At 45.1% G+C, this 17,693-nt stretch overlaps 1 protein-coding gene and 1 pseudogene across 1 annotated transcript; one reads left to right on the plus strand and one right to left on the minus strand.

The window, feature by feature from the left end:
• Positions 1-2,306: 2,306 nt before the first annotated feature.
• Positions 2,307-10,807, plus strand: LOC135517939 (threonine synthase-like 2). Its single transcript, XM_064942675.1, has 9 exons — positions 2,307-2,414; positions 2,855-3,086; positions 3,381-3,575; positions 3,725-3,877; positions 4,089-4,328; positions 4,557-4,705; positions 4,791-4,916; positions 9,890-10,044; positions 10,196-10,807. The coding sequence occupies exons 2-9, from the start codon at positions 2,864-2,866 to the stop codon at positions 10,434-10,436; spliced, it is 1,482 nt and encodes a 493-aa protein (XP_064798747.1). The 5' UTR covers positions 2,307-2,414; positions 2,855-2,863; the 3' UTR covers positions 10,437-10,807.
• A 1,085-nt stretch (positions 10,808-11,892) lies between these two features.
• Positions 11,893-12,649, minus strand: LOC135517944 (isotocin-neurophysin IT 1-like; annotated as a pseudogene).
• Positions 12,650-17,693: the final 5,044 nt, after the last annotated feature.

The raw sequence follows: 17,693 nt of genomic DNA on the forward strand, positions 1-17,693 counted from the left end.
GGATGAGCAATGGCCGAGTGGCATAGGCAAGATGCAATAGATGGTATAAGATACCGTATATACATATGAGATGAGTAATGTAAGATCTGTAAACATTATTAAATTGGCATTGTTTAAAGTCTCTTTGTAGGCAGCAGCCTCTCTGAGTTAGTGATGGCTGTTTAGCAGACTGATGGCCTTGAAGCTGTTTGTAGTTTGCCCCCGGTGATGCATTGTGTAGACTGCATCACCCTCTGGAGAGCCTTGCGAGTTGAGGGCGGTGCAGTTGTCGTACAAGGCGATGATACAGCCCGACAGGATGCTCTCAATTGTGCATCTGTAAAAGTTTGTCAGGGTTTTAGGTGACAAACCAAATTTCTTAAGCCTCCTGAGGTTGAAGAGGCGCTGTTGCGCCTTCTTTACCACACTGTCTGTGTGGGTGGATCATTTCAGTTTGTCTGTGATGTGTACTGCATGCCGAGGAACTTAAAACTTTCAACCTTCTTGACTACTGTCCCTTCGATGTGGATAGGGGAGTGCTCCCTCTGCTGTTTCATGAAGTCCACAATCATCTCCTTTGTTTGGTTGACATTGAGTGAGAGGTTGTTTTCCTGACACCACACTCCGAGTGCCCTCACCTCCCTGTCTCGTCGTTGTTGGTAATCAAGCCCACTTTTGTTGTGTCGTCTGCAAACTTGATGATTGAGATGGAGGCGTGCATGGCCACACAGTCATGGGTGAACAGGAGGTATAGGAGGGGACTGAACACGCTCCCTTGTGGGGCCCCTGTGTTGAGGGTCAGCGAAGTGGAGATGTTGTTTCCTACCTTGACCACCTGGGGGCGGCCCGTCAGAAAGTCCAGGACCCAATTGCATAGGGCGGGGTTGAGAACCAGGGACTCGAGCTTAATGATGAGCTTGGATGGTACTATGGTGTTGAATGCTGAGCTGTAGTCAATGAACATCATTCTTACATAGGTATTCCTCTTGTCCAGATGAGATAGGGCAGTGTGCAGTGTGATGGCGATTGCATCATCTGTGGACCTGTTGGGGCAGTATGCAAACTGAAGTGGGTCTAGGGTGTCACGTAGGTGGAGGTGATATGATCCTTGACTAGTCTCCCAAAGCACTTCATGATGACCGAAGTGAGTGCTACGGGGCAATAGTCATTTAGTTCAGTCATCTTTGCCTTCTTGGGTACAGGAACAATGGTGGACATCTTGAAGCATGTGGGGACAGCAGACTGGGATAGGGAACGATTGAATATGTCCGTTATCACAGCCAGCTGGTCTGCGCATGCTCTGAGGATGCGGCCAGGAATGCCGTCTGGGCCAGCCGCCTTGCGAGGGTTAACACATTTAATGGTCATCTTGAAGTGGTCTCCATTCTGCTTGATCTCACCTGCATCCCTTTGCAGACCTAAGGGTTGAGAAGGAACACAGTACACATGGAACTACAGTATGTATACAAGCAATTAGTTATTATTTTAAACATTGTAAACTCTACTTTACAGACTTTGGCAATGGTGTGCTGGTTCCTTTGGGATTACAATACATATATTATTTTCTAGTTTGGATTTGTAGTGAAGACATATTTAGATGAATGAATAACCGTAGCCGAGGAGCACTATAGTTCGTTTATAAATAAGACAGAACAACTCAACTGACCTAGCAGTAATTTTTGGTGCAGGCATTAAGCCATTGGATACAATAACCATTGGGGGGATATTTTTAAGACCACAAATAACAATAACTGTAGCGACCCTGTGTTTATAAACGTATGCTTTTGTGACACAGTCGGTGCCACGCAGGGCACCGACTGTGTCACAAAGGTTGAGGTGTTCGCCGACTACCATGGACGAGTTCACTTTGTTTCACGAGGCCTACACTACGATCAAACCCGGCTGCAGCTCGGGGGAAATCAGATTTTCAACATTTTGATACCATATTTATAATTATATTAAATATATGGAACGAATTTTCAATTCAATATCATGGTTTGCGTTTTCAACGTCACAATAAATAGAATATGTAAATCTCAACCAACAGTAAATACATCCCTCCCTACCTTGTAGGCCTACAAAATAACAAAGGCTTGACAATCTCCGAATGTCATTAAACTTTTTGGTGTTTGTAACAGATGTCTCTTTCCATTCATCTTTCCGCTTCATAGTTTGGATTGATTGATTAATTGATTGGATTTATTTGTCAGATAATATCAAAATGTGGTTGTCTCTTATTTATCTCCTTTGAATGCAGTTTGCTATAATGACCTGCAGGTGACGCTTTAGAGTAGATATTTTTTAAACGTTTGGCACCAGATTGACCTCTTTACTTCGAAATTCGAACTCTGGTGTTGCACCAATACAGTTCCCCGGGTCATCTCGAAGCTACAGTATGCTACTTCGGAGCTATTTCTTCTTATAGCAAGCGGACGGTAAATAATCCTAATTTAAAATTTTATGGACTAGATTCGATAGTCAGCAGCATTGAATTTACCTAACCATAATTTATTTCAAATAAATAAGCTATAATATATTTTTTCAACAGTAGTTTACTGTAAATTTAAGCTGACAGTTATGTTTTCTATTATGCTATGTATTAATAATGCAATGTAATCCCATAATTAAAAAATTAACATGAACACACGTTTTTGAAACTACAGTAGGCTGACTGTTATGCATTATAATAATGTTATTACATTATAGTCCAATACTCACTTATGAACTGTTGATCCGTGTGCCCAGATAGATATAATGTCTGCCCTTGCATCCTTATTGTAAATGATTCTGTCAAATTGCTACAACAATGAAGCGAACTTAACTCAAAGGCTTATCATCATACTATTTTTCATCATACTGTTTTGACTACTGACAGGTGTCAGATATGCAGTACTGCAGCACGCGTGGCGGTGTCCAGGGTTGGGACTTTCAGGATGTTTTGTTATCGGGATATGCACCAGACGGGGGGATGTTCATGCCTGAGACCCTCCCCACCCTAACCCCTGATACCCTGAGGTCCTGGAGCTCCCTGTCCTACCCCCAGCTAGTGACAGAGGTCTGCTCCCTGTTCATCCCTACAGAGCTGATCCCGCGAGCAGACCTGGATGGTGAGACCTGGAGGGTTTGGGTAGCTGAGTGACACGTTGATGGATTGATTGATGGTTGGAAAATATGGTGCAGTTAGGTGTAAAGTGAAGAGGGTTTGGCACATGTTTTTTTCCCACATCTGGGTATATATCAAAATGAAGCAACTCTGTTCATGTCCCTTCCTCGCCGCTTTTCCTTCACTCTCTCTCTCTCTCTCTCTCTCTCTCTTTTGTGTGATCCTTCTGCCCATCTCACTCTCTCAATCTCACTCTTTCACACCCCTCTCCGCTCTCTCTCTCCCTCCCTTGCCCCAGGCCTGGTGAGTGCGGCCCTGTCTGGGTTCGCCGTGCCGGGGGTGGTGAGCTTGGCCAGGCTGAAGGGTGGGCTGTGTGTGCTGGAACTCTTCCACGGTGAGACCCAGGCCTTCAAGGACCTGGCAATGACCTGCACCGTGCGCTTCCTCGACTACTTCCTGCGCAAGGATAGCCGGCGCGCCATCGTATTAGTGGGTGAGAAGGGGCACTTTGGGCAGCATTTGGAGTGTTTACATGTTTAGTTACATGCTAGATCTATTATGTTGATGTATATTACATCTTACGTGTCTTAATAGTGTCCTCCTATCCTCTTCCCTCTCCCACGCTGCGGCCTACCTTCCTAGGCACATCTGGGGACACGGGTGGTTCAGCCATCCAAAGTGCGAGAGGCCTTGGTGGGGTAGACGTGGTAGTGGTGTACCCCCGGGGCCGCATAACTCTTGTGCAGGAGAAACAGATGATCACCTGCCTGGAGGACAATATCCATGTGTTTGCAGGTTAGAGACAGGGCCAAATAGTATGCGGGAGAAATATTCTAAAGTGGCTTCCTCTCCTTGCCCCCTTCTTTGATAGTGAGAGATGATGGCCATATCATGGGAAAATATAGGAGTTTTAGTCTTCAGTAATAATGATCTTACCTTAACCTGTGATAAGATGGTATCATTGGTATGATAACACAACCCTATTTTTTCTCCCCTGCACTACTAGCGGATGGCAGTTCTGATGACATCGACGTGCCCATCCGTCGACTGTTTTCAGACCAGGAGCTGGTGAAACAACACAGCCTGATGAGTCTCAACTCAGTCAACTGGTCTCGTGTCATGGTGCAGCTGGCACACTTCATTTATGCCTACCTGCATGTGAGTGGGCTGGAGCAGGCAGAGACGGGGGCACCCCTACCCGCCTTGGAGATGGTAGTGCCCACAGGGGGGGCGGGGAATATCGCCGGTGAGAAGTTTTACAATGACAAAGTGTTTCCACTACTTTTTCCCATTTTTGCCCCTTTTTGTATATTTTTTTTGATTAGAGATATATTTATATTTCTTCCCTACTTTTTTTGCTCAAAGAGGAAAGGAAACTAAGCCATTTGAGAGTATTGGAACATAGCTCATGTTTTTCTCTGGTTTTCCTTAATCTCTCGTCATTCTTTATCTGTCTCTCTGTCCCCTCTCTCAGCCGGCTGCATTGTGAAGCAGATGGGGATACCGCTGTGCCTCGTTGCCATGACGAACGCTAATGACATAGTGCACAGGACTGTGCAGAGTGGGGACTTTTCCATGGCAACCAATGTCACGCAGACCATGGCCCCGGCTATAGACATTCAGGTGCTGTGTGTGATGGCTCGTCACTTTGTTTAAGGTTTAAGAAGTGTGTGTGTGTACTGTGGCTAACACTGTGCTCTCACCCCAGGACCCCTATAACATGGAGCGTGTGTTCTGGCTGCTGTCTGGTAGAGATGGAGCCCTGGTAAAGGGCATGATGGAGGAGTTTCAGCACTCTCACAGACACACTCTGCCTGAAGCTCTCCACAAACAGGTCAGATGCATGAATACATAATTTACATGTTCTTGTAGAAAGATAAGTGCCCAGTGCCGTTGGTTGTTTAATGTTCTCTCTCAAATCACCACACATACTTACCCCTCCCCCCTGACATCTCAGTCAACCAGACAGGTCCTACAGGCCTTAGTTTTGTCACACCAGGACTACTGCCCAGTTGTGTGGTCAGGTGCGGCAAATAACGACATAGGCAAATTGCAGTTGGTCCAGAACAGAGCAGCACTTATTGTACTTAGATGTACAGTACCTGTCAAAAGTTTGGACACACATACTCATTCAAGGGTTTTTCTTTATTTGGACTATTTCCTACATTGTAGAATAATAGTGAAGACATCAAAACTATAGAATAACACAAATTGTATCATTTAGTAACCAAAAAAATCCAATCAAAATGTATTAAATATTGTAGATGATCAAAGTAGCCACCCTTTGCTTGATGACAGTTTACACACACTTGGCATTCTCTCAACCAGCTTCACCTGGAATGCTTTTCCAACAGTCTTGAAGGAGTTCCCACATATGCTAAGCACTTGTTGGCTGCTTTTCCTTCACTCTGATGTCTAACTCATCCCAAACCATCTCAATTGGGTTGAGGTTGGGTGATTGTGGAGGCCAGGTCATCTGATGCAGCACTCCATCACTCTCCTTCTTGGTCAAATAGCCCTTACACAGCCTGGAGGTGTGTTGGGTCATTGTCCTGTTGAAAAACAAATGATAGTCCCACTAAACGCAAACCAGATGGGATGGTGTATCGTTGCAGAATGCTGTGGTAGATATGCTGTTTAAGTGTGCCTGGAATTCTAAATAAATCCCAGACAGTGTCACCAGCAAAGCAACCCTACACCATCACACCTCCTCCTCCATGCTTCACGGTGGGAACCACACATGCAGAGATCATCCTTTCACCTCCACCTGTCTCACAAAGACACTGCGGTTAGAACCAGAAATCTCACATTTGGAACCATCAGACCAAAAGGACAGATTTCCACTGGTCTAATGTCCATTGCTCGTGTTTCTTGGCCCAAGCAAGTCTCTTCTTCTTACTGGTGTCCTTTAGTAGTGGTTTCTTTGCAGCAATTTGACCATGAAGGCCTGGTTCATGCAGTCCCCTCTGAACAGTTGATGTTGAGATGTGTCTGTTACTTGAATTCTGTGAAGCATTTATTTGGGCTGCAATTTCTGAGGCTGGTAACTCTAATGAACTTATCCTCTGCTGCAGAGGTAACTCTGGGTCTTGCTTTCCTGTGGCAGTCCTCATGAGAGCCAGTTTCATCACAGTGCTTGATGGTTTTTGCGACTGCACTTGAAGAAACGTTTAAAGTTCTTAAAATGTTCCGGATTGACCGACCTTCATGTCTTAAAGTAATGATGGACTTTCATTTCTCTTTGCTTATTTGAGCTGTTCTTGCCATAATATGGACTTGGTCTTTTACCCCCCCCCCCCCCCACCGTGTCACAACACAACTGATCAGCTCAAACGTATTAAGGAAAGAAATTCCACAAATTATCTTTTAAAAAGGCACACCTGATAATTTAAATTTATTCCAGGTGACTACCTCATGAAGCTGGTTGAGAGAATGCCAAGAGTGTGCAAAGCTGTCATCAAGGCCTAGAATGGCTAGTTTGAAGAATCTCAAATGTAAAATATATTTAGATTTGTTTAACACTTTTTTGGTTACAACATGATTCCATATGTGTTAGGTCATAGTTTTCATGTCTTCACTATTATTCTATAATGCAAAAAATAGTAAAAAATAAATAAAACCCTTGAATGAGTAGGTACGCCCAAACTTTTGACTGGTACTGTACATGGAGGGTGAATGCCAGTAACACGCATGTCAATATCTAATGGCTCAAAGTTGAGGAGAGATTGACTGCATCACTATTGGTCTTTGTACCAGGTGTTGAAGGTACCGAACTGTCTGTTCAAGCGGTTGGCACACAGTTCGGACACTCATTGGTTTGGTACCACACAAGACATGCAACCAGAGGTCTCTTCACAGTCCCCAGGTCCAAAACAGACACGGTGAAACACACAGTATTAAATAGAGCCATGAATACAAAGAACTCTCTGCCACCCGAGGTAACTCAAACTAGCAATAAAATCTGATTTAATAAAAAATCAGACGGCACGACGGGGACTGGGAAGAGAAAAACAGACATTTTAATGTATTTCTTGTATTGTATTTTGCATTTATATGTGATGTGTGGTTGTCTCGCCTGGCTATCTTAAGATGAATGCACTAGCAGTGGGTCGCTCTGGATAGGAACATATGCTAAATGACTAAATTGTGATGTAATTGTAGTGCTATGTACACTGAGTGTACAAAACATTAAGGACACCTGCTCTTTCCATCAAACCTCTGCACAATTTATTGCCTGACCATAAATGCTGACAATAAAAGTTGCAGAGGCAATCATGAGTGCAGGAGTAATTACAGTAAATGATTAGAACGGAGCTATGAAGCCAGCAGCTTACCACCCTGCTTACCACTGCTGGCTTGCTTCTGAAGCTAAGCAGAGTTGGTCCTGGTCAGTCCCTGGATGGTAGACCAGATGCTGCTGAAAGTGGTGTTGGAGGGTCAGTAGGAGGCACTCTTTCCTCTGGTCTAAAAAAAAATATCCCAATGCCCCAGGGCAGTGATTGGGGACATTGCCCTGTGTAGGGTGCTGTCTTTCGGATGGGACGTTAAACGGGTGTCCTGACTCTCTGAGGTCATTAAAAGACCCCATGGCACTTATTGTAAGAGTAGGGGTGTTAACCCTGGTGTCCTGGCTAAATTCCCAATCTGACCCTCGAACCATCACGGTCACCTAATAATCCCCAGTTTACAATTGGCTCCTCTCCCCTGTAACTATTCCCCAGGTCGTTGCTGCAAATGAGAATATGTTCACAGTCAACTTTCCTGGTAAAATAATAAATAAATAAAAATGATTAGGTTTTTATTCCCATCACTACATGTAAGAGAGACAGTGTGGTGGTGGGCATGATGCCTGTCAATATTGCCTTAAGAAATTGCCTGTGTATCATAGGCTTTAGCATTCACTTCAGAAGACATAGGACCGTAGGTTTATATGGGTCACATGGGTTTCTCTCACAAGCTGTCGGTTTGTATCTTTGGATAAGACCTTTTACAGCCCGAACTCCTGATCTATTGTACTGTCAGGCAGCTGAGAGGGACTTTGGTCTCATAAAGATGATGTCAGAGGTTGTTTGACTCAGCTCTGTTCCTGCTCTGTTCATGCATCGTAAGGTAAGACATATACATATACAGTACACACATAAACACAAAAACTCAACCATACCATTTATATATTTCAGCAACATCTTGTGGTGAGTTTTAGCGTGTGTGTTTTGGTATTGGAAATACTTGAGACCCGAGTTGACTTGAAACATGCAACAATGACTAACCATAAAGTTATGTTTTTGTACAGTAAGCTGCATTTGTCTCAGCACAAGCCATTACACAAGCAGTTACAAGCAAAAACTCATATTTTACATCTATATCTATCTGCTGTAGAAAATGTATGACCATACTGCAGGTTTACACTGTCCTTCAACTCAGGACTGTCCCTGAAAATGCCTAGAGGCTGTTTTATTGGTGGACTCTGTGGGGAGGGGTGTGGCTAATCATGTGCAGTAGCTTCATCAGCAGATCGTGGTCATGGTTACTGCCCTCCGGCCTCACAGGGAGAGGTCAGGTAGTTCTCCTCCACACAACTAGCTGCCTCTGGGGAGCCCATGTAGCAACCCATCCCCTCCCCACAGCAGATACTGGGGCCAAAGCAGCGACCCCTGTCGCCCGGGCCACACGACATGCACTGGAAAGATAATAGGAAACAGAAAGTTATAGTTACATTGTTATTATAGATAAAAGTGATCTATTTATGGAAAAAGGAAGTGGTTTTAAGCTTTGTGGTTTAACAAAAAAAATGGTACAATACAACATGCAATATTGACATACAATAACCTTTGATTTAACTGTGCAATCTCAACCCTTCGAAGGTAAGAGGCAAGTCTCTATGGCAGGCAACCACCAATCTAGCTCTATAACAGACACACAGTTACAATAAACAGTAACAAAGTGGAAGTGCTGAGAATGACGGTACCTTTCTGGATGGGACGTCTAGTGCTGATCTCTTGCCTCCTATGGTTGTCTCGCCTGGCTATCTTAAGATGAATGCACTAGCAGTGGGTCGCTCTGGATAGGAACATATGCTAAATGACTAAATTGTGATGTAATTGTAGTGCTATGTACACTGAGTGTACAAAACATTAAGGACACCTGCTCTTTCCATGGCAAAGACTGACCAGGCCAATTCAGGTGAAAGCTATGAGCCCTTATTGATGTCACTTGTTAAATCCACTTCAATAAGTGTAGTTGAAGGGGAGGAGGCAGGTTAAAGAAGGATTTTTAAGCATTGAGACATGGATTGTGTATGTGTGCCATTCAGAGGCTGAATGGGCAAGACAAAGTATTGTAGTGCCTTTTAACGGGGTATGATAGTAGGTGACAGGCACACCGGTTTGTGTCAACAACTGCAACGCTGCTGGGTTTTTAACTCTCAACAGTTTCCTGTGTGTATCAAGAATGGTCCACCATCCAAAGGACATCCAGACCACTTTATTAATTATGTATTTTTTTTTTACCTTTATTTAACTTGACACAACTGTTGAAAGCATTGTAGTCAACATGGGCCATCATCCCTGGACCTTGTAGAGTCCATTCCCTGACAAATTGAGGCTGTTCTGAGTGCAAAGGGGGGTGTTGGAGGGTGCAACTCAATATTAGGAAGGTTTTTTTAATGTTTTGTACACTTGGTGTATATTATGTATTTTATTTGTTGTTGTGATTTGTGTTTGGATCCCAGGAAGAGTAGCCGCTGCCTCGGCAGCAGCTAATTGGGGATCCTAATAAATACTACTCCTCCCCTCCTCTCTCTGTCTCCAGTTGTCTCAGGTCCTCACAGCAGGTGCAGTAAGAGATGAGGGGATAGTGGAGACCATGCAGAGATGCTGGAAGGAGAACCAGTATCTACTATGTCCCCACACTGCAGTGGCTGTGTGGCATCACTACCATTATCCCCCCACTGCAGGGGTCAACAGGTAAGAGACACAGACACACACACACACTTTTAGTGTTTTACTAAATAAACACATTTCTTAGTTGCAGGCTCAACCATTTACATAATGCATCATGGCTGCATACCGAATAACACTGTCTAGCTCAAAATTTTAAACCCATTCCCCTGTCTAGGTGTTGCATAGCAACAGCCTCTCCGGCCAAGTTCCAGGCAGCGGTGCAGAAGGCAGGGCTGACCCTTGAACTCCCTGAGGCAGTGCGGGCTCTGGACAAGATGTCCACTCGCTACCTGGCCCTGGAGCGGGGCCAAGACTGGGGCAAGGACTGGGAGTGCATGCTGAAGCAACACATCCAGGCTATAGGCTCAGCCAGGCAACGCGGAGTGGCCTACTACTCAACTGTGGAGTGTAAATAGTTATTTAAGAAATTAGGCTTATGGATGCACACTGATAATTCAGATGAAACTGTTAACTGGCATTTGCCATGGATTATCATAAATAACAAACACTTATTAACCGATGAGATTGTTTTATAAAGTGGATAATAGACAACTTACTGCTAATACCAGCAATAATATGCCCACAGTTAGATGTTTTATGTACTGTCTTGAAGAGATCAGTTTTATATGATCAGATATTGTTACAGTATAAGAAGATTGTTTATTGTATATGTTTGATCAGAATTCAGATGAAATAGTGTAATTGCCAAATGATGTGTTTTGCAATCAAACCTCTGCACAATTTATTGCCTGACCGTAAATGCTGACAATAAAAGTTGCAGAGGCAATCATGTGTGCAGGAGTAATTACAGTAAATGATTAGAACGGAGCTATGAAGCCAGCAGCATACCACCCTGCATACCACTGCTGGCTTGCTTCTGAAGCTAAGCAGGGTTGGTCCTGGTCAGTCCCTGGATGGTAGACCAGATGCTGCTGAAAGTGGTGTTGGAGGGTCAGTAGGAGGCACTCTTTCCTCTGGTCTAAAAAAAAATATCCCAATGCCCCAGGGCAGTGATTGGGGACATTGCCCTGTGTAGGGTGCTGTCTTTCGGATGGGACGTTAAACGGGTGTCCTGACTCTGAGGTCATTAAAAGACCCCATGGCACTTATTGTAAGAGTAGGGGTGTTAACCCTGGTGTCCTGGCTAAATTCCCAATCTGACCCTCGAACCATCACGGTCACCTAATAATCCCCAGTTTACAATTGGCTCCTCTCCCCTGTAACTATTCCCCAGGTCGTTGCTGCAAATGAGAATATGTTCACAGTCAACTTACCTGGTAAAATAATAAATAAATAAAAATGATTAGGTTTTTATTCCCATCACTACATGTAAGAGAGACAGTGTGGTGGTGGGCATGATGCCTGTCAATATTGCCTTAAGAAATTGCCTGTGTATCATAGGCTTTAGCATTCACTTCAGAAGACATAGGACCGTAGGTTTATATGGGTCACATGGGTTTATATATATATAAACCCATTTCTCTCACAAGCTGTCGGTTTGTATCTTTGGATAAGACCTTTTACAGCCCGAACTCCTGATCTATTGTACTGTCAGGCAGCTGAGAGGGACTTTGGTCTCATAAAGATGATGTCAGAGGTTGTTTGACTCAGCTCTGTTCCTGCTCTGTTCATGCATCGTAAGGTAAGACATATACATATACAGTACACACATAAACACAAAAACTCAACCATACCATTTATATATTTCAGCAACATCTTGTGGTGAGTTTTAGCGTGTGTGTTTTGGTATTGGAAATACTTGAGACCCGAGTTGACTTGAAACATGCAACAATGACTAACCATAAAGTTATGTTTTTGTACAGTAAGCTGCATTTGTCTCAGAGCACAAGCCATTACACAAGCAGTTACAAACAAAAACTCATATTTTACATCTATATCTATCTGCTGTAGAAAATGTATGACCATACTGCAGGTATACACTGTCCTTCAACTCAGGACTGTCCCTGAAAATGCCTAGAGGCTGTTTTATTGGTGGACTCTGTGGGGAGGGGTGTGGCTAATCATGTGCAGTAGCTTCATCAGCAGATCGTGGTCATGGTTACTGCCCTCCGACCTCACAGGGAGAGGTCAGGTAGTTCTCCTCCACACAACTAGCTGCCTCTGGGGAGCCCATGTAGCAACCCATCCCCTCCCCACAGCAGATACTGGGGCCAAAGCAGCGACCCCTGTCGCCCGGGCCACACGACATGCACTGGAAAGATAATAGGAAACAGAAAGTTATAGTTACATTGTTATTATAGATAAAAGTGATCTATTTATGGAAAAAGGAAGTGGTTTTAAGCTTTGTGGTTTAACAAAAAAAATGGTACAATACAACATACAATATTGACATACAATAACCTTTGATTTAACTGTGCAATCTCAACCCTTCGAAGGTACGAGGCAAGTCTCTATGGCAGGCAACCACCAATCTAGCTCTATAACAGACACACAGTTACAATAAAGAGTAACAAAGTGGAAGTGCTGAGAATGACGGTACCTTTCTGGATGGGACGTCTAGTGCTGATCTCTTGCCTCCTATGGGGCAGTTGGAGATGTAGCAGGCAGTGCACACAGATAGCAGGAACAGCAGACAGAGGGCAGACACTGGGGCGACAGACATTTCCACTGAGAATGAAGGAAAAAAGATTTAAGTTTTATAAAGTGGATTTTTTATTTTTTATTTATTTTTTTATTTCACCTTTATTTAACCAGGTAGGCTAGTTGAGAACAAGTTCTCATTTGCAACTGCAACCTGGCCAAGATAACGCTTAGCAGTGTGAACAGACAACACAGAGTTACACATGGAGTAAACAATTAACAAGTCAATAACACTACAAAAAAGGCGAGTCTATATACATTGTGTGCAAAAGGCATGAGGAGGTAGGCGAATAATTACAATTTTGCAGATTAGCACTGGAGTGATAAATGATCAGATGGTCATGTACAGGTAGAGATACTGGTGTGCAAAAGAGCAGAAAAGTAAATAAATAAAAACAGTGTGGGGATGAGGTAGGTGAAAATGGGTGGGCTATTTACCAATAGACTATGTACAGCTGCAGCGATCGGTTAGCTGCTCGGATAGCACATGTTTGAAGTTGGTGAGGGAGATCAAAGTCTCCAACTTCAGGGATTTTTGCAATTCGTTCCAGTCACAGGCAGCAGAGTACTGGAACGAAAGGCGGTCCAAATGAGGTGTTGGCTTTAGGGATGATCAGTGAGATACACCTGCTGGAGCGCGTGCTACGGATGGGTGTTGCCATCGTGACCAGTGAACTGAGATAAGGCGGAGCTTTACCTAGCATGGACTTGTAGATGACCTGGAGCCAGTGGGTCTGGCGACGAATATGTAGCGAGGGCCAGCCGACTAGAGCATACAAGTCGCAGTGGTGGGTGGTATAAGGTGCTTTAGTGACAAAACGGATGGCACTGTGATAAACTGCATCCAGTTTGCTGAGTAGAGTGTTGGAGGCAATTTTGTAGATGACATCGCCAAAGTCGAGGATCGGTAGGATAGACAGTTTTACTAGGGTAAGTTTGGCGGCGTGAGTGAAGGAGGCTTTGTTGCGGAATTGAAAGCTGACTCTTGATTTGATTTTCGATTGGAGATGTTTGATATGAGTCTGGAAGGAGAGTTTACAGTCTAGCCAGACACCTAGGTACTTATAGGTGTTCACATATTCAAGGTCGGAACCATCCAGGGTGGTGATGCTCGTCGGGCATGCGGGTACAGGCAGCGATCGGTTGAAAAGCATGCATTTGGTTTTACTAGCGTTTAAGAGCAGTTGGAGGCTCCGGGCAGCCGGGCAGCTGAGCGGAAATGGAGGAAAACTCGCCTCCCTGCGGACCTGGCATCCTTTCACTCCCTCCTCTCTACATTTTCCTCCTCTGTCTCTGCTGCTAAAGCCACTTTCTACCACTCTAAATTCCAAGCATCTGCCTCTAACCCTAGGAAGCTCTTTGCCACCTTCTCCTCCCTCCTGAATCCTCCCCCTCCTCCCTCTCTGCAGATGACTTCGTCAACCATTTTGAAAAGAAGGTTGACGACATCCGATCCTCGTTTGCTAAGTCAAACGACACCGCTGGTTCTGCTCACACTGCCCTACCCTGTGCTCTGACCTTTTTCTCCCCTCTCTCTCCAGATGAAATCTCGCTTCTTGTGACGGCCGGCCGCCCAACAACCTGCCCGCTTGACAATATCCCCTCCTCTCTTCTCCAGACCATTTCCGGAGACCTTCTCCCTTACCTCACCTCGCTCATCAACTCATCCCTGACCGCTGGCTACGTCCCTTCCGTCTTCAAGAGAGCGAGAGTTGCACCCCTTCTGAAAAAACCTACACTCGATCCCTCCGATGTCAACAACTACAGACCAGTATCCCTTCTTTCTTTTCTCTCCAAAACTCTTGAACGTGCCGTCCTTGGCCAGCTCTCCCGCTATCTCTCTCAGAATGACCTTCTTGATCCAAATCAGTCAGGTTTCAAGACTAGTCATTCAACTGAGACTGCTCTTCTCTGTATCACGGAGGCGCTCCGCACTGCTAAAGCTAACTCTCTCTCCTCTGCTCTCATCCTTCTAGACCTATCGGCTGCCTTCGATACTGTGAACCATCAGATCCTCCTCTCCACCCTCTCCGAGTTGGGCATCTCCGGCGCGGCCCACGCTTGGATTGCGTCCTACCTGACAGGTCGCTCCTACCAGGTGGCGTGGCGAGAATCTGTCTCCTCACCACGCGCTCTCACCACTGGTGTCCCCCAGGGCTCTGTTCTAGGCCCTCTCCTATTCTCGCTATACACCAAGTCACTTGGCTCTGTCATAACCTCACATGGTCTCTCCTATCATTGCTATGCAAACGACACACAATTAATCTTCTCCTTTCCCCCTTCTGATGACCAGGTGGCGAATCGCATCTCTGCATGTCTGGCAGACATATCAGTGTGGATGACGGATCACCACCTCAAGCTGAACCTCGGCAAGACGGAGCTGCTCTTCCTCCCGGGGAAGGACTGCCCGTTCCATGATCTCGCCATCACGGTTGACAACTCAATTGTGTCCTCCTCCCAGAGCGCTAAGAACCTTGGCGTGATCCTGGACAACACCCTGTCGTTCTCAACTAACATCAAGGCGGTGGCCCGTTCCTGTAGGTTCATGCTCTACAACATCCGCAGAGTACGACCCTGCCTCACACAGGAAGCGGCGCAGGTCCTAATCCAGGCACTTGTCATCTCCCGTCTGGATTACTGCAACTCGCTGTTGGCTGGGCTCCCTGCCTGTGCCATTAAACCCCTACAACTCATCCAGAACGCCGCAGCCCGTCTGGTGTTCAACCTTCCCAAATTCTCTCACGTCACCCCGCTCCTCCACTCTCTCCACTGGCTTCCAGTTGAAGCTCGCATCCGCTACAACCATTACCATGGCTGCTTGCCTACGGAGCTGTGAGGGGAACGGCACCGCAGTCCACCTCCAGGCTCTGATCAGGCCCTACACCCAAACAAGGGCACTGCGTTCATCCACAAATATCTGGGCCTGCTCGCTCCCTACCACTGCTTGCCTACGGAGCTGTGAGGGGAACGGCACCGCAGTACCTCCAGGCTCTGATCAGGCCCTACACCCAAACAAGGGCACTGCGTTCATCCACCTCTGGCCTGCTCGCCTCCCTACCACTGAGGAAGTACAGTTCCCGCTCAGCCCAGTCAAAACTGTTCGCTGCTCTGGCCCCCCAATGGTGGAACAAACTCCCTCACGACGCCAGGACAGCGGAGTCAATCACCACCTTCCGGAGACACCTGAAACCCCACCTCTTTAAGGAATACCTAGGATAGGATAAAGTAATCCTTCTCACCCCCCCTTAAATGATTTAGATGCACTATTGTAAAGTGGCTGTTCCACTGGATGTCATAAGGTGAATTCACCAATTTGTAAGTCGCTCTGGATAAGAGCGTCTGCCAAATGACTTAAATGTAAATGTAAATGAGTGTTGTATGGCATTGAAGCTCGTTTGGAGGTTAGATAGCACAGTGTCCAAGGACGGGCCGGATGTATATAGAATGGTGTCGTCTGCGTAGAGGTGGATCAGGGAATCGCCTGCAGAAAGAGCAACATCATTGATATATACAGAGAAAAGAGTCGGCCCGAGAATTGAACCCTGTGGCACCCCCATAGAGACTGCCAGAGGACCGGACAGCATGCCCTCCGATTTGACACACTGAACTCTGTCTGCAAAGTAATTGGTGAACCAGGCAAGGCAGTCATCCGAAAAACCGAGGCTACTGAGTCTGCCGATAAGAATATGGTGATTGACAGAGTAGAAAGCCTTGGCAAGGTCGATGAAGACGGCTGCACAGTACTGTCTTTTATCGATGCCGGTTATGATATTGTTTAGTACCTTGAGTGTGGCTGAGGTGCACCCGTGACCGGCTCGGAAACCAGATTGCACAGCGGAGAAGGTACGGTGGGATTCGAGATGGTCAGTGACCTGTTTGTTGACTTGGCTTTCGAAGACCTTAGATAGGCAGGGCAGGATGGATATAGGTCTGTAACAGTTTGGGTCCAGGGTGTCTCCCCCTTTGAAGAGGGGGATGACTGCGGCAGCTTTCCAATCCTTGGGGATCTCAGACGATATGAAAGAGAGGTTGAACAGGCTGGTAATAGGGGTTGCGACAATGGCGGCGGATAGTTTCAGAAATAGAGGGTCCAGATTGTCAAGCCCAGCTGATTTGTACGGGTCCAGGTTTTGCAGCTCTTTCAGAACATCTGCTATCTGGATTTGGGTAAAGGAGAAAGGAGAACCTGGAAGGGCTTGGGCGTCTTGTCTCAGGATAAATATAATATAGTAAGATTAATCATAGTCTATTGTTGCAATATTTTTTGCAAATGTCTGTTACAAAAACATTTCTTGCAGTTATGTTTTTTAAGATAAAATAGATTTAAAAGATTGTCAGAGAAAATACATACTGTTTGAGACACAATGAGTTCAGCTTTCCACAGTTCTACGCTACATTCTTAAACATTATTGTATGAACAACAACAGTAGGAGGGAGGATGTTAAGGGTAAGACGGGAGCTATGACTTCAGAGTTGTTTGTGTGTGTGTGTGTGTGTATGTGCGTGCGTGTATGAGAGAGAGAGAGGGACATATTTGAGTGTGAGTGCGTGCGTGACAGAGAGAGGGAGTGTGAGAGAGGGACGTATATTTGAGTGTGTGTGTGTATGACTTAACTCAGCCTATATAGGCTATGTAACAACTAATAGGAGAAAAAGAGAACTTTAGATAAATAAAGAAATGACTCAAAGGATGATTAAAAGGTTTATTGTCCTCAGAGGGTCCTGCGTTAATAATAAGATCACAGTTGACCTTGACCTCACCATGTCAATCATGTATTTCTCATTATGTTTTATCCTGGACAGATCCTATACATTTACTCAAGCCATTATTTGAACACTTATTTCCACCACAACTTAATTTTTCGAATTACACTAATTATTACTCAGTCCACCTAATGGAAAAATGTCAATTGACGTCATAGGCCTACATGATAATGCTGAAAAATGAACATTGAGAAAGTGTCACGTTCTGACCTTAGTTCCTTTGTTTTGTCTTTTGTTTTAGTATGGTCAGGGCGTGAGTTGGGTGGGTTGTCTATGTTAGTTTGTCTATGATTTTCTATTTCTGTGTT

This window comes from Oncorhynchus masou, chromosome 28 (genome assembly GCF_036934945.1).
Source record: "Oncorhynchus masou masou isolate Uvic2021 chromosome 28, UVic_Omas_1.1, whole genome shotgun sequence".
NCBI classification, from domain to species: domain Eukaryota; kingdom Metazoa; phylum Chordata; class Actinopteri; order Salmoniformes; family Salmonidae; genus Oncorhynchus; species Oncorhynchus masou.

Excerpts from the sequence above, each read along its gene's own strand:
- LOC135517939 (XM_064942675.1), top strand. The coding sequence starts at position 2,864 with ATGCAGTACTGCAGCACGCGTGGCGGTGTCCAGGGTTGGGACTTTCAG. Across the intron at positions 3,087-3,380 it reads CCCGCGAGCAGACCTGGATG|GCCTGGTGAGTGCGGCCCTG; the intron begins GTGAGACCTGGA and ends CCCTTGCCCCAG. Across the intron at positions 4,706-4,790 it reads CCCCGGCTATAGACATTCAG|GACCCCTATAACATGGAGCG; the intron begins GTGCTGTGTGTG and ends CTCTCACCCCAG.